This window comes from Octopus bimaculoides, chromosome 5 (assembly GCF_046866305.1).
Source record: "Octopus bimaculoides isolate indiv1 chromosome 5, ASM4686630v1, whole genome shotgun sequence".
In the NCBI taxonomy this organism is placed as follows: domain Eukaryota; kingdom Metazoa; phylum Mollusca; class Cephalopoda; order Octopoda; family Octopodidae; genus Octopus; species Octopus bimaculoides.
In genome coordinates, this window is record NC_142932.1 from 106098580 (window position 1) to 106116079 (window position 17500).

At 33.1% G+C, this 17500-nt stretch overlaps 1 protein-coding gene across 8 annotated transcripts in view; it reads left to right on the plus strand.

Annotated features, from left to right (window-relative positions):
• The window catches only part of LOC106867711 (choline O-acetyltransferase), a 643259-nt gene that overhangs the window by 338929 nt on the left and 286830 nt on the right, over positions 1 to 17500 (plus strand). For all 8 annotated transcript variants that reach the window (XM_089352873.1, XM_089352872.1, XM_089352870.1 and 5 more), the window contains one exon: positions 838 to 1029. In XM_089352873.1, coding sequence (XP_089208999.1) covers positions 838 to 1029 — 192 coding nt within the window. The remainder of the gene's footprint in view (positions 1 to 837; positions 1030 to 17500) is intronic.

Consider the following 17500-nt stretch of genomic DNA (forward strand, 5'->3'; position numbering starts at 1 on the left):
CGATCTATGTTCTATATAGTAGCTCGCCCCCTCCATCAAATAAACGGCAAAGCTAGCCTCGGCAGGAATTGAACTCAAAGAAATTGAACTCAGAGAGCTAGAACAAATACTATGAATGATTCTAATGATTCTATCTCTTGGCCATCTCAACGCGAAATTCTTTCATGATGATCCAAGACTGTTTGGTAGCTTGTTAAAACTGACAACTTCAGCTAGTTAGCTTTCGAGAGACAGAATTATTTGGTTGTCACGTAAATTCGTTCGTTTTTTACTTTTTTCTTTTTTGTCCACTATTTTGAAATTTTTCAGCGTTATTTGAATTAAAAGGAAAGACATTTTTATCGTAGTGCTTTTTGTGTATTTTTTAGCTCTGTTCATTCTCTACAACATCTATTTATCATTTTTGAAATTTGAGTAAATTGTACGTACCTCTTTTCAAACGTATTACGATGGAGCGCCAATTAGAAAAAAAAAAAAAAAGAGAGAGAGAGAGAGAGAGAAAACGAACGAAGTTGTCTGACGATGTACGATGCGATGCTGAAAAGTTCCTGGCTTTGGGTAAATTGAAAATACAGGAAGATCAGTTTATTATGATATTATTCAACATGTTCCCTTCTCAGATTGCAGTGGTTCTTCAGTTTTTCTAAGCCCTGTAAAAGAACTCGGAAAGTTAGCCCGCCAGCCAGGCCTTTCGCGACACCCTTAAAGCCAGAACTTTTCGGCACACACCCGTATATATGATTATATTCTATTTCAGACACTGAGTATTTTTTCTTCTGCTCATAAGTATTGTTGTTTTATCTTTTCAATGAATTCTTTTTTTTTTTTTTTTTCCAGAAACCACTTCCAAAAATGCCGGTTCCGGATATCAGTTCAACTCTACAAAAATACCTTTCGCTGGTCCGTCCCATCGTTCCAAGCGAACAGTACGATAAAACCAAAGCAATTGTTGAAAATTTTCAAACAGATGGCACTGGAGAAAAGATTCAGAAAATGCTTCTCGAATATGCAGAATCAAAGGACAACTGGGTGAGTAGATCTTCGATTTCTTTACTCTGCCTTACCATTATCGATCTGGCCATAATAATCAAGATACTATGGATCAATATATTAAGTACCGAAAGCGACGAACTGGCAGAAACGTTAGCACGCCGGGCGAAATGCTTAGCGGTATTTCGTCCATAGTTTCGTTCTGAGTTCAAATTCCGCCGAGGTCGACTTTGCCTTTCATCCTTTCGGGGTCGATAGATTAAGTACCAGTTGCGCACTGGGGTAGATATAATCGACTTAATCCCTTTGTCTGTCCTTGTTTGTCCCCTCTATGTTTAGCCCCTTGTGGGCAATAAAGAAATAAGAAACGTTAGCAAGCCGGGCGAAATGCATAGTGGTATATCGTCTGTTTTCACCTTCTGAGTTCGAATTCCGCCGAGGTCGATTTTGCCTTTCATCCTTTCGGGACCGATAAATTAAGTACCAGTTGCATACTGGGTTCGATCTAATCGACTGGCCGCCTCCCTAAACATTTTTGGGCCTTGTGCCTAGAGTAGAAAAGAATATATCTAAAACTACATTCTTTTATTCTTTTACTTGTTTCAGTCATTGGACTGCGGCCAATATAGAAAAGAGTAGAAAAGAATAAGTAGGAGACTTTAAAAATAAGTCCTGTAGTCGATTTGTTCGACTAAAACACTTCAAGATGGTGCTTCAGCATGGCCGCGATCAAATGCCTGAAGCAAGTAAAAGAATAAAAGATTATATATATATATATATATATATATATATATATATATATATATATATATATATATATATATATATATATGTGTGTGTGTGTGTGTGTGTGTGTGTGTGTATTTCCAACAACCCATCTTCTCTGCTCGCTATTCCACTATTTTCCTGAGAGGGCCGTGAGAGTAGAGTCCTCAAGTACTTCCTTTGGAAGTGAGAAGGCTAGAAATAGCAACCTCCGTTACACTTACTGCTGGATTCACAACAGGGACCGTGAATATTATCAAAACCATCTCGTTCTTGGTCTACCCCTTGGCTTTCTGCGGGTTAACTCGGTTTTAATCATACGTCAGAAGTACCGGACCTATGACCTCTCAATGCGAAGAAGTATCGGCTGAACCTCGAAAGAATTCCTCATCTTCAAGCTATTCACCTTGTCGGGAAACGTATCCCAAATATCCTTCGAAAGAACCCCATTTCGGCCGTTTATATTCGCAATTGTACTCTTGATTATTACCCAAAATTCACGACCATAGATGAGGAAAAACATGAAAACAGAACTGAAGAAAGTTGTAATGATATATACATATGTGTGTGTGTGTGTGTGTGTGTGTGTGTGTGTGTGTGTGTGTGTGTGTGTGCATACATATATGCATACGCATGTATTCTCTATCTATATATATACACACATACATATATGTATAATTTATATATACATAATTTATGTATAAACACACACACACACACACACACACACACACACATACATACATACACACATATGTATATGTATATACATACATCGTTATTAATAAAATAATTTTAGCTCATTCCATCTTTTTCCTTTTATTTCACCACTACCCTCTTTATTCCGCTGCTGTCTCTCTCTCTCTCTCTCTCTCTCTCTCTCTCTCTCTCTCTCTCTCTCTCTCTCTCTCTCTCTCCTTCTCTATCTATCTATCTATCTATCTATCTATCTATCTATCTGTCTGTCTGTCTGTCTATCTATCTGTCTGTCTATCTATCTATCTATTTATCTATCTCTGTCACTCTATCTCTCTTATCTTATATGTGGCTTCTGTACAATGTCCATTGCCCTGCAGACAGCTAACATGATATTCGATCAAACAGGTATAGTTGTTGATGAGACAAAATGTCTGCAAGACAACTGTTTCATGTTGTAAGTTTTCCAATTTGAAGTGCATGCATATGTGTGTATATGTGTATGCGTGTGTGCGTGTGTGCGCATGTGTGAGTGTGTGTGACTGTATATTTATCTGTGTGCGTTATTAATTGATATTAATCTTTCAATGATATATTAAGTAGTGAAGGTAACGAGCTGGCAGAAATGTTAGCACGCTGGGCGAAATGCTTAGCGGTATCTTGTCTGTCTTTACGTTCTGAGTTCAAATTCCACCTAGGTCGATAAATTAGGTACTAGTTACGCATTGGGGTCGATGTAATCGACTTAATCCCTTTGTCTGTCCTTGTTTGTCCCCTCTATGTTTAGCCTCTTGTGGGCAGTAAAGAAATAAGAAACGTTAGCACGTTGTGCGAAATGTTTAGCGGTATTTCGTCTGACTTTACGTTCTGTGTTCAAATTCCGCCGAGGTCGACTTTGCCTTTCATCCTTTCGGAGGTCGATAAATTAAATACCAGTTACGTACTGACGTCGATCTAATCGACTGGTCGCCTCCACCACCCCCAAATTTCGAGCCTTATGCCTTGAGTAGAAAAAGATAAATAAAGCAGTGAGCTGGCAGAACCGTTAGCACACTGGCTTACCGGTATTTTGTCCGTCTTTACATCCTGGTTTCAAATTTCACCGAGGAAGACTTTGCTTTCCATCCTTTTAAGGTCGATAAAATAAGTACCAGTACAGTAGAGCAATGGGGGTGGATATAATCGATTTATCCTCACCCCCGAACCTGCTGACATTGTGTCCAAATATGAAACCAGTATTACAATGATATACATGACTGTAATATTAATTGGGAAAGCACTCAGTAAGTATACGCAGGATATATTAAATTTGTTGATATGGCAAAAAGGATTCCATAGTGACATCGAAGTATCTTAAGGTCTCCAGCTTCCTGGGACTGTTATGATTTTGTATATGCATATGCGTGTGTGCATGTGTGTGTGCGTGCGTGCGTGTGTGTGTGGCTTGCACACACACTCACACACACACACACACACACACACACATATATATCATATATAGTAATATATATATATATATATGTGTGTATGTGTGTGTGTCTGTGTGTATATATATATATATATATATATATATATATATATATATTTTTGGTTTTCGGATTTGGTTTACAAGATTCTTTATGTGAGTTCGTGTGTTGAAGCATATTCTGTTGTGTCTGGGGAGAGTCATTTACTTTTTTGTGCCTTAAACGAAATTTTTAGGAAAATAAAAATAAGAAATAAGTGGAAATTATACCGGTGATTGTGTTAAATTATAAGACTCAAAAAGAAACTGACTCTCCCCAGACACAACAGTATATATATATATATATATATATATATATATATATATATATATATTACTAAACGTTTCAATTACATGTACTTATCTACTTATCGCGCTACTACTACTAATTTCCCGTACATGCGTACGCATGTACGTATTTATTTACTTGTGTGTGAGTTTATGCTACACATGAGCATGCCTGTAGACATATATATTTAATAACTAAACTTTAAAAATATATTTTCGATAAATCCTTTCTTTCCTCGTATCCGTTATTATACACAAATATAGTGGTAACAGATACTTCAGTTGTTAGAAGCATCTATGTTGAATAAATTCCTTGGCTTCGTTTCCAAAACTTTATGGTACAACTTGTGCGTTTATGCCAATTGTTTTGTTGTAGTGGTTTTAACTTTTTTACATTCTTTATATTTTATCTATCACTTTGATTCTTTTATGAAATTTCTTTTGACTAGATATCACCTATGACCATTGCTAACCGATGATCAAAAGCAATTGTGTATATATTATTGAATTATGATGACTACACAAATGTCTATTTTCAGATATACGTACATCGATAACAATCTGGGCATTGACTCAGAAATCCACATAAACACATACACACTTCACCCGCACACACTATGGCCACATGGTTCTCTTACCCATTTCTCTCACAGACATATATAGTGTGTGTGTTTGGATGTATGTGTATATAAATATGTGTTTGTGTCTATATATATATATGTGATACATAAATGTATATATATATACATATACATATACATATATATATATACATATATATATATATATATATATATATATATATATATATATATATATATATATATATATATATATATATATATATACATATATATATATATATATACATATATATATACATATATTTGTATGTATATATACATGAGTGTAGATTTACATATGAATTTATAAATACGTATATATGCAATGTGTATTTATTTATACAAATATATGTATATATAAATGTCAATACGTTTACATATATATATATATATATATATATATATATATATATATATATATATATACACTTATATACACGTATATATATTCATGTAATTATGTATGTATGTATGTATGTATGTATGTATGTATGTATGTATAGGTACAGATACATTCATATTTGCATACATCTACACCTCGCACACACAAATATATATATATGTGTGTGCATGAATGTATGTGTCTATATCGAGCCTTTGACTTTAGGCTCAAAAGTGAAAAAGAATAAATAAATAAATGAATGAATAAATAAGAATTAATAATAAATAAAGTAAAGCAAGTTTTAGTATGAATCACCGTCTTTTATCGTTAACCAAATCAATAAACAAGCACGATGCAATCAAGGTCTTCTCCCAGAAGGCGTTGTTACTCCTAAAACAAGCACTTCTAAAATAACATTTATTTATCTATTTACTCCATTTCTATATATTTATTTCTTTATATATTTGTCTTTCTATTTATTCGTTTTGCTCAGTCCGGTTTTATGCCAAATTCACAACTGCATTGCGTTTCCCATTTCTTATGTACTTTCAACTAATTTCTTTAGCCGTGTTATATGGTTAACAACACATTTTAAGATAACTCGTAGCCGCTACGCTTTTATTTGTTTGCTTCGTTGTTTCAAAACGAGGCGCGCGTCGCAAAGTGACATCCGCCATTACATCTGATGCATTTACATGCACTCCGCTCCGTATTCTTCTGTCCCTCGTGGCAATGATGGCCAAACCTGATACAGTTACATCATTGTGTGTGTGTGTGTGTGTGTGTGAGTGTGTGTGTGTGTGTGTGTGTGTGTGTGTGTGTGTGTGTGTGTGTGTGTGTGTGTGTGTGTGTGTTTGTATGTGTGAAAGAGAGAGAGGCAGAAAGATCGTGTGTTGTGAGAGAGAGCGTGTGGGTAGCAGAGAGAGTAAAGAGAGACTGTGTGAAAGAGAGACTCTGTGAAAGAGAGACTGTGTGTCTGGGAGAGAGTCAGACAACGCGTGTGTGTTTGAGAGAAAGAAAGAAAGAAAGAAAGAAAGAAAGAAAGACAAAGGAAGTCAACTGAACAACGAATTATATATAGACAATGTAGAATACCGGACTATATGTGGACACTGTAGAATACCGGACTATATGTGGATACTGTAGAATACCGGATTATTTGTGGACACTGTAGAATACTGGACTATATATATGGACACAGTAGAATACCGGACTATAAGTGGATACTGTAGAATACCGGACTATATATATGGACACTAGAATACTGGACTATATGTGGACACTGTAGAATACCAGACTATATGTGAACACTACAATAACGGACTATATGTGGACACTGTAGAATACCGGACTATAAGTGGAAACTGTAGAATACCGGACTATATATATGGACACTAGAATACCTGACTATATGTGAACACTATAGGATACCGGACTATAAGTGGATACTGGACTATATATATGGACACTGAAATACCGGACACTGGAATATATGAGCACTGTAGAATACCGAACTAAATGAGGTCACTCTAGAATACCGGACTACGGATAAACATTGTAGTATGCTCGTTCATATTTAAACATTGTGGAATACCGGAATCTATGCCTTATAATAAGTATCTTTTGTTCTGTGTTTAGTTCTCTCTGGAAGTAACTTAGACATTCTTCAAGAATCGATAAAATATGTACATATACCCTGGTATAATACTTAACTAGAATCAATTGTCAATGATCCATCTTCTGTGAAAGTTCGCCATGTGTCAAACCAAATGAAATTAATATCTTAAAGAGAAAACAGAATTTCTTCTCTGCACATGCGCACTAATATAAATAAATGAACAAATAACCGCGCCATCTTATCCCACGTTTGTTTCATTCAACTTAGTAATTTTCTCGGTGATAATTAGGTGACACTATCTCAGCTTTCACCAACAAGCGAGAATATTTTGTCAATCATTTATTCCCCTGATAACGAAATTAACCAGGTGGCGCTTCCTTCACAGTTAATCTGCATTCAATTGTATTCGTCACGGTATTGCCGTGATTATGTTTACTCAAATATTCCAATCATCACACATTACGTGTTATATATATTTTCTAATAATTCTATTTGACACCCTAACGGCGTATATTTACTCACAGACTCAGTTAAGACTATCATGCTATAACTTACTTTAACTCCACTAAACGAAGTAGTTTTTTTTTTGTTTGTTTCTTTTCTTTTGTTTTTTTTTTTTAAATTCTCTCCATTTTTTAATGACCATTTACTATAAAGTGTTACAACATTTTGGAGCTTATCACATTTTAGAAAAAGCGATTATTTGCTAATAACTTCTCTTGTGATATCTGTAGAAAATGATTTGGTATCAGTCTCAACGAAGTAGTCTCTACGGAATTACAGGGTTTGGTAGAAATGGTAGCCTTAAAGAAAATTAAAAACTCATTGTAGGCTGCGTGGTAAGTAGCTTGCTTACAAACCATGTGGTTCCGGGTTCAGTCCCACTGCGTGGCACCTTGGGCAAGTGTCTTCTACTATAGCCTCTGGCCGACCAAAGCCTTGTGAGTGGATTTGGTAGACGGAAACTGAAAGAAGCCCGTCGTATATATGTATATATATATGTGGGGGGGGGGGGTGCGTGTGTGTGTGTTTGTGTGTCTGTGTTTTTCCCCTCAACATCGCTTGACAACCGATGCTGGTGTGTTTACGTCCCCGTAACTTAGCGGTTCGGCAAAATAGACCGATAGAATAAGTACTAGGCTTCCAATGAATAAGCCCTGGGGTCGATTTGCTCGACTAAAAGGCGGTGCCCCAGCATGAAACAAGTAAAAGAGTAAACGAGTAAAGAGAGTAATGTAGTTCCATAGTATTATCTTGCTTATTTGTCTGCTGTGTCAGAGGTTACTTGGAGCCATACAAAGACCGCAACAACTATGATAATTACTATAATCGGAACAGATGATTTTATATTAAAAAAATAAGAAGGCGCAGCTGTGGTTCTATGGTAAAAAGTTTCAATCACAACCTCATGGTTCCGGGTTCAGTCCAACAGGTGTGGTACCTTGTGTATATATATATTCAGTCCCACTGCGTGTCTCGGGTCGACTAAAGCTTTGTGATAGACGGAAGCTGAAAGAATCCCATCGCATATGTGTGTGTGTGTCTCTGTGTGTGTTGGCGCATGCGTATGTGTGTGTATGTATGTGATTTTCTGTGGTTGTATGTTTTTGTGCTTATGGATGCGGTCTTGCACGTGTACATCGTTCTTGTATAATAGCGTGTGTGCGTGTGCGTGGGCGTGTGTCTGCGCTTCTGTGTGCGTGTGTGTGTATGTGTATGTGCGTTGGTGGGGTGGGGGCGGGCGTATACATAAAGCTTATCAGCTGCTCGTGCATGCTTTTACATACCTTTACGAATGACCTTCTCTGTGACTAGCAAACCTATATAAGCAGGTATACGATGGCTGTCGCTCATCACTTGATATTCGAACGAAACCTATGCGAACAGCGTGTATCTGTGTGACGTATATTGCGATAAGCATGCGCTAGAAAACCGATCTAGCATCAATAGCCACAATTTCGATCAGATGATTATTGAAGTGTCCTCTTTCAGTGAAGCGAGACTGTCATTTACGAAAAGAGAGTTTCGCTGTTACTGATTGATGTTTAAGTGGAAAAGAGAGATGAAGAAAAGGGTGGCGAATAACGATGGATGTGAAAGAAAGACGGGCTAAAAGACAAATAGATGTGAAAACAGAAGGTAAGGGAAGAAAACGATAAAGAGTGTAAAAGATGAATTGGGATGAGAGAGAAGAAATGGAAAATGGAACAAGGAATCGTTTGAAGTTAAAACAAACAACAAAAGGATAATATATTAGATAAGAAGAGGGTTTGATGGTTTGTTGGCCAGATAAGTTTCAGTGGTAAGTGACGTTTCAAGGTGAAATATCTTGAAATAACTGCATAGACAGATAGCTACATAAGCACACACATACATACATACATACGTAACTTTAAATACATACATACATAACTTTAAATACACACATACATAACTTTAAATACATACATACATAACTTTAAATACATACATACATAACTTTAAATCCATACATACATAACTTTAAATACATACATACATACATAACTTTAAATACATACATACATACATAACTTTAAATACATACATACATAACTTTAAATACATACATACATAACTTTAAATACATACATACATAACTTTAAATCCATACATACATAACTTTAAATACATACATACATACATAACTTTAAATACATACATACATACATAACTTTAAATACATACATACATAACTTTAAATACATACATACATAACTTTAAATACATACATACATACATAACTTTAAATACATACATACATAACTTTAAATACATACATACATAACTTTAAATACATACATACATAACTTTAAATCCATACATACATAACTTTAAATACATACATACATAACTTTAAATACATACATACATAACTTTAAATACATACATACATAACTTTAAATACATACATACATAACTTTAAATACATACATACATAACTTTAAATACATACATACATAACTTTAAATACATACATACATAACTTTAAATACATACATACATAACTTTAAATACATACATACATAACTTTAAATACACACATACATAACTTTAAATACATACATACATAACTTTAAATACATACATACATAACTTTAAATACATACATACATAACTTTAAATACATACATACATAACTTTAAATACATACATACATACATAACTTTAAATACACACATACATAACTTTAAATACACACATACATAACTTTAAATACATACATACATAACTTTAAATACATACATACATAACTTTAAATACATACATACATAACTTTAAATACATACATACATACATAACTTTAAATACACACATACATAACTTTAAATACATACATACATAACTTTAAATACACACATACATAACTTTAAATACATACATACATAACTTTAAATACATACATACATAACTTTAAATACATAGATACATAACTTTAAATACACACATACATAACTTTAAATACATACATACATACATAACTTTAAATACACACATACATAACTTTAAATACATACATACATAACTTTAAATACACACATACATAACTTTAAATACATACATACATAACTTTAAATACACACATACATAACTTTAAATACATACATACATAACTTTAAATACACACATACATAACTTTAAATACATACATACATAACTTTAAATACACACATACATAACTTTAAATACATACATACATAACTTTAAATACACACATACATAACTTTAAATACATACATACATAACTTTAAATACATACATACATAACTTTAAATACATACATACATAACTTTAAATACATACATACATAACTTTAAATACATACATACATACATAACTTTAAATGCATACATACATAACTTTAAATACATACATACATAACTTTAAATACATACATACATAACTTTAAATACATACATACATAACTTTAAATACATACATACATAACTTTAAATACATACATACATAACTTTAAATACATACATACATAACTTTAAATACATACATACATACATAACTTTAAATACATACATACATAACTTTAAATACATACATACATAACTTTAAATACATACATACATAACTTTAAATACATACATACATACATAACTTTAAATACACACATACATAACTTTAAATACATACATACATAACTTTAAATACACACATACATAACTTTAAATACATACATACATAACTTTAAATACATACATACATAACTTTAAATACATACATACATAACTTTAAATACATACATACATACATAACTTTAAATACACACATACATAACTTTAAATACATACATACATAACTTTAAATACACACATACATAACTTTAAATACATACATACATAACTTTAAATACATACATACATAACTTTAAATACATAGATACATAACTTTAAATACACACATACATAACTTTAAATACATACATACATACATAACTTTAAATACACACATACATAACTTTAAATACATACATACATAACTTTAAATACACACATACATAACTTTAAATACATACATACATAACTTTAAATACACATATACATAACTTTAAATACATACATACATAACTTTAAATACACACATACATAACTTTAAATACATACATACATAACTTTAAATACACACATACATAACTTTAAATACATACATACATAACTTTAAATACACACATACATAACTTTAAATACATACATACATAACTTTAAATACATACATACATAACTTTAAATACATACATACATAACTTTAAATACATACATACATAACTTTAAATACATACATACATAACTTTAAATACACACATACATAACTTTAAATACATACATACATAACTTTAAATACATACATACATAACTTTAAATACATATATACATAACTTTAAATACATACATACATAACTTTAAATACATACATACATACATAACTTTAAATGCATACATACATAACTTTAAATACATACATACATAACTTTAAATACATACATACATAACTTTAAATACATACATACATAACTTTAAATACATACATACATAACTTTAAATACATACATACATAACTTTAAATACATACATACATACATAACTTTAAATACATACATACATAACTTTAAATACATACATACATCACTTTAAATACACACATACATAACTTTAAATACACACATACATAACTTTAAATACATACATACATAACTTTAAATACATACATACATAACTTTAAATACATACATACATAACTTTAAATACATACATACATAACTTTAAATACATACATACATAACTTTAAATACATACATACATACAATATATGGTATGTGAGCGCATGTATATGTATGGATGGATGTGTGCGTATATGAGTGTGTGTATATATACATATGTACATATAAACGTATGTATGTACGTATGGATGCATGCGTGTGTGTGTGCGTGTGTGTGTGTTTGTATCAGTATGCGCGCGTGTGTGTGTGTGTGTGTGTGTGTGTGTGCGCATGTAAATATGCGTGCATGAATGCGCGCTTTAGTAATGAGATAAATAGATAGATTCACACACACACATCAACATACATACACGTATACATACATACATACATACATACATACATACATACATACATACATACATCTATACATACATACATACATGCATACATACATATATAAAAATGCACTCAAACTCACATGCACGCACACACTCATTGTATATCTGAATAAAAGACTGAATTAATGAAGAAAGAAAGAAAGAAAGAAAGAAAGAAAGAAAGAAAGAAAGGACAGAACACATAAAAAACGCATTATATCGATGCTAAAGCTTCAATTTAAAAAGAAAAAAAACAATGCACCTGTCAATGAAGTAAAGAAGGAGCAGCGAGTTGATGAAGACATGCAAACTCCATCTTGATACTGACTTATAAATGTACTGATAGAGGAAAAGACACCGCTGTCGGTTTTGGAATATGCGTGACACTTAAAGCTAGTTGTAATGATGGTATCAGTATACGGTTGGCAAGACTTCGCGTGACCTTTTTCCAGAAAACGTAGACCCTTTCGTGTCCCGTCATTGTGTTCTCTCAATCAAATAGGTGCATCAAGTCATTAACTCTTCTATCATGCTGTCCTTCACTTTAATCGCCAACACCGTCTTCTAACTTCGCGGTGTACCGGTTTGCAATTGCCTGACCAGCCATTGTCGTTAAAATATCTGCTCAACTTACTGGAACTTTCTAGCTGTCGTGACAAGGAGGCCACAAAAACAAAAAAAAAGAAAAGAAAGAAAATACCTCCTGAGGAAATTGACTGTTTTGTACTTTCGTTCGTGGCGAATAGTTTCTTTCTATTCTATTCAGAAAGTAAATATAAATACTCTCACTACTTAAGTGACAGAAACAGCTAAACATATTAAATGTATTTGAAAGAGAAAAGAGCAAGAACTACATTACTAAGTATATGGGAAATTTTATTGTAATGAATTCAGTGAGATCATATTAACGCCAGCACAAAGTTGTGTTTGGCGGGTGGAGGTGCTTAAACTCCAACACGCATGATTTAGATAGGTAGGTAGATAGATAGATAGATAGATAGATAGATAGATAGATAGATAGATACATACATACATACATACATACATACATACATACATACATGACGAACTGCCTCAACAAAAACCTGGAAAAATTAGGGTTCTCAAAACCTGAAAGAAAAAGGCTGATTAGATGACTACAGATTCAAGCCATCAATGGAACTGTAAAAATATGTAAAACTTTCCAAAAATTTAGCACATAAATACATATGCATGCATCTAGACATGAAAATATATACATAAAAACGCATCCATAAAACAAACATAGAAATCTGCGCATACACTAACACCAAATACTGCACACACACTCATATACACAAATACCTAGATGATGCTGATAGAAGTTCTAATGAAGGAGCCTTGAATCTATGTTAGAGTCCGGTTCTTTCTCTATTGACAAGAAATACAGAAATGAAACTGACTGATAACATAGATAGATAGATAGATAGATAGATAGATAGATAGATAGATAGATAGATAGATAGATAGATAGATGCGACAGTCTTCTCTCAGTTTCCATCTACCAAATCCATTCACAATAAATCTTTGGTGAGCCTCCATGACTGAGCGCTAAATTTACAAGTTTTTTTTTTCTCTCTGTTTATTTCCTTGTGTTCCTTTCTGTTGAAAAGCGTAGGCTCGAAACATAAAAAGACTTTCTCACCTTCCCGAGCGTCAAACTAATAGACCTGCTTGTTGTTTATACACCAATCTTCGTCTTTTATTTTTCTGTAAATTTCAACTATAGAATGAGTAGCAGGCTTTTAAATGGGTAGGTTCGTACGACTAAAACCGTTCAAAGCGGAGCTCGGGAATGGTCGCAGTCCAATGGCTGACACAAGTAAAAGGTAGAAAGCGCAAAGCTTGCCACAGTTGCAGCCAAGCAACGAATTCTATGAACACCAATGGATGTTTTTGGTTTTTGGCCAGTTGTGTGTGTGTGTGTGTGTGTGCGTGCATGCGTGCGTATGTGTGTATGTTTGTATGTATGTATGTATTATGTATATATGTAGGTGTGTATGTATGCATGTGTGTGTTTGCACAAACACACACATACACACGAGCTGGCAGAAACGTTAGCACGACGGGCGAAATGCTTAGCGGTGTTTCGTCTGCCGCTATGTTCTGAGTTCAAATTCCGCCGAGGTCGACTTTGCCTTTCATCCTTTCGGGGTCGATTAAATAAGTACCAGTTACGCACTGGGGTCGGTATAATCGACTTAATCCGTTTGTCTGCCCTTGTTTGTACCCTCTGTGTGTAGCCCCTTGTGGGTAGTAAAGAAATAACACATACACACACACATATATATGTGGTGGGGTGTATTATGCAGTTGTGTAATTATAATGTGGTATGGCATGTCGTTCACAATTATCGAGTGTCTGCTTATTCTTCACAACCTTAAACCATACAGACTTCATCACAGCTATTATGTTCGAGGCAAACGACATCCTTTGTTCTGTTACAGAAAACAAGAGTTCTTATTGTTGTGCCTCGATTGAATACTGGATTAATAATTAACAACAGTCACTGTAAACCGTAACAGGGAAGAATGGTGGGTTTGATCAGTAAATGAATAGATGTTAATATTTAATACTGGGTAATTGTAAGTGCGTGTGTGTGTGTGTGTGTGTTTTTTTTTATGTACGTCGGGACGAATGTCAGTATGTGTGCTTACGATCGTGTCTCTACGTGTGTATGCATGTTTTCACATATGTGTATATGCGTGTGTGTATGTGTGTGTGTCTGTATGTGTATATATATATATATATATATATATATATATATATATATATATATGTATGTATGCATTTATGTATGTATGTATGTATGTATGTATGCGCAGGTGTGGCTGTGTGATAAGAAGCTTGCTTCCCAACCACATGGTTCCGAGTTCAGTCCCACTGCGTGGCACCTTGGGTAAGTGTCTTCTACTATAGCCCAGGGCCGACCGAAGCCTTGTGAGTGGATTTGGTAGACAGAAACTGAAAGAAGCCCGTTGTATATATATATATATATATATATATATATATATATATGTATATGCTTGTGTGTCTGTGTTTGTCCCCCACTATCACTTGACAACCGATGTTGGTGTGTTTATGTCACGTCCCCGTGACTTAGCGATTCGGCAAAAGAGACCGGTGGAATAAGTGCTAGGTTTACAAAGGAAAAGTCTTGATGTCGATTTGTTCGGCTAAAAGTGGTGCCCGAGAATGGCGGCAGTCAAATGACTGAAACAAATAAAAGAATACAAGAATATATATGTGTGTGTGTGTGTGTGCATACTCGTGAATATATATATATATATATATATATATATATATATATATATATATATATATATATATATATATATATATATACATACATACATATATATATATATATATATATATATATATATATATGTATATATATATATATATATATATGTATATATATATATATATATATATATATATATATATATATATATATATATATATATATATATATATATATATATATATATATATATATATATATATATATATAGTGGTTGTCGTCTCCTTATGCAGAGTCTGACCACCTCTTATATATATATATATATATGTATATATATATATATATATGTATATATATATATATATATATATATATATATATATATATATATATATATATATATATATATATATATATATATATATATATAGTGGTTGTCGTCTCCTTATGCAGAGTCTGACCACCTCTTGTACCTACACCTTAGATCCATCATGGCATCTGATGTGAGGTTTTTTTAACCAGACAGTGTATTGAAAAGACACACACATGGATTGCATATCTCATTTGAACCACCAAGAGTTGCAGTTAAGTTCTGATCTTTGTAGGTTTTAAAATGTCTTTTGAGGGTTCCGTTAGATTTGTAGATCTTATGGCATTGAAAGGTGTGCACAGATATATAGATAGAATAGTTGGTGAAGGTTCGTTTTTCATGGGACCTCAAGTGAGATTTGAGCCCACCAAAAAAAAAAGGTATGATCTGTCACAAACTGTGAACGCAAAAACGTCACTAAGATTCACCTTATCGATCGCAACATTCTTCATAAGTTCTCTCTTAAGTCTTGCATGTGTTGTCCTAGCCTCCTCGAACGCTTTCACTCCACTTCACACTTTTGTTCGCCATCCAGCTCGATCCGAAGCAAAGGTTTTTATGACCTTTGGATCCATTTCGAGTGACTTCATGGTAGTTCTTATGCCGGCATAAGAACTACCACGAAGTCACTCGAAATGGATCCAAACGCCAATGAAACTTTTGCTTTGGATCGAGCTGGATGGCGAACAAAAGTGTGAAGTGGAGTAAAAGCGTTCGAGGAGGCTAGGACAACACTTGCAAAGAATATATATATATATATATATATATATATATATATATATATATATATATATATATATATATATATAAACAGCACTCTTGCTATGGAACACATAAACACATAGATGTCAGCACGAGGTTTATTGGCGAAACATTCCCATACCAAGTGCACACATAACAGTCATGACATTGTTTTTGGGAACACGAAATAAAAATTTTGCATAGTCATTACATTTAGTTGCTCTGTAGATGTAAACACCTCTTCAAAAATCAACGAGAATATCACTGGGCATCTGCTTCAACCTCTACCCTGATTCTAAATTTACATTGGTGCAATCGATTATCTTAGTAAATGTCTAAGCTGCAATATGGAGGAGCTATGATTTCCCAGCAAAGCACGAGAGCAGTTAAAACGAACTTTTTACAGAAACAATCAGTGAGTGGAACAATAAAATTCAGCAAGGATTTCTTAAATTTCTCTATGAAATAACTATCACTGTTGTTATCCAAATCATAATGATGGCACTCGAATTTCTTTGTTAGAAACCAGCTCTCTCCTTGAAAGAATACGAATAAATAAAAGACGTAAAATCATACATACATACATACATATACTATACCATACAAGCATACTATACTACATACACACACACACACACATACACACACACA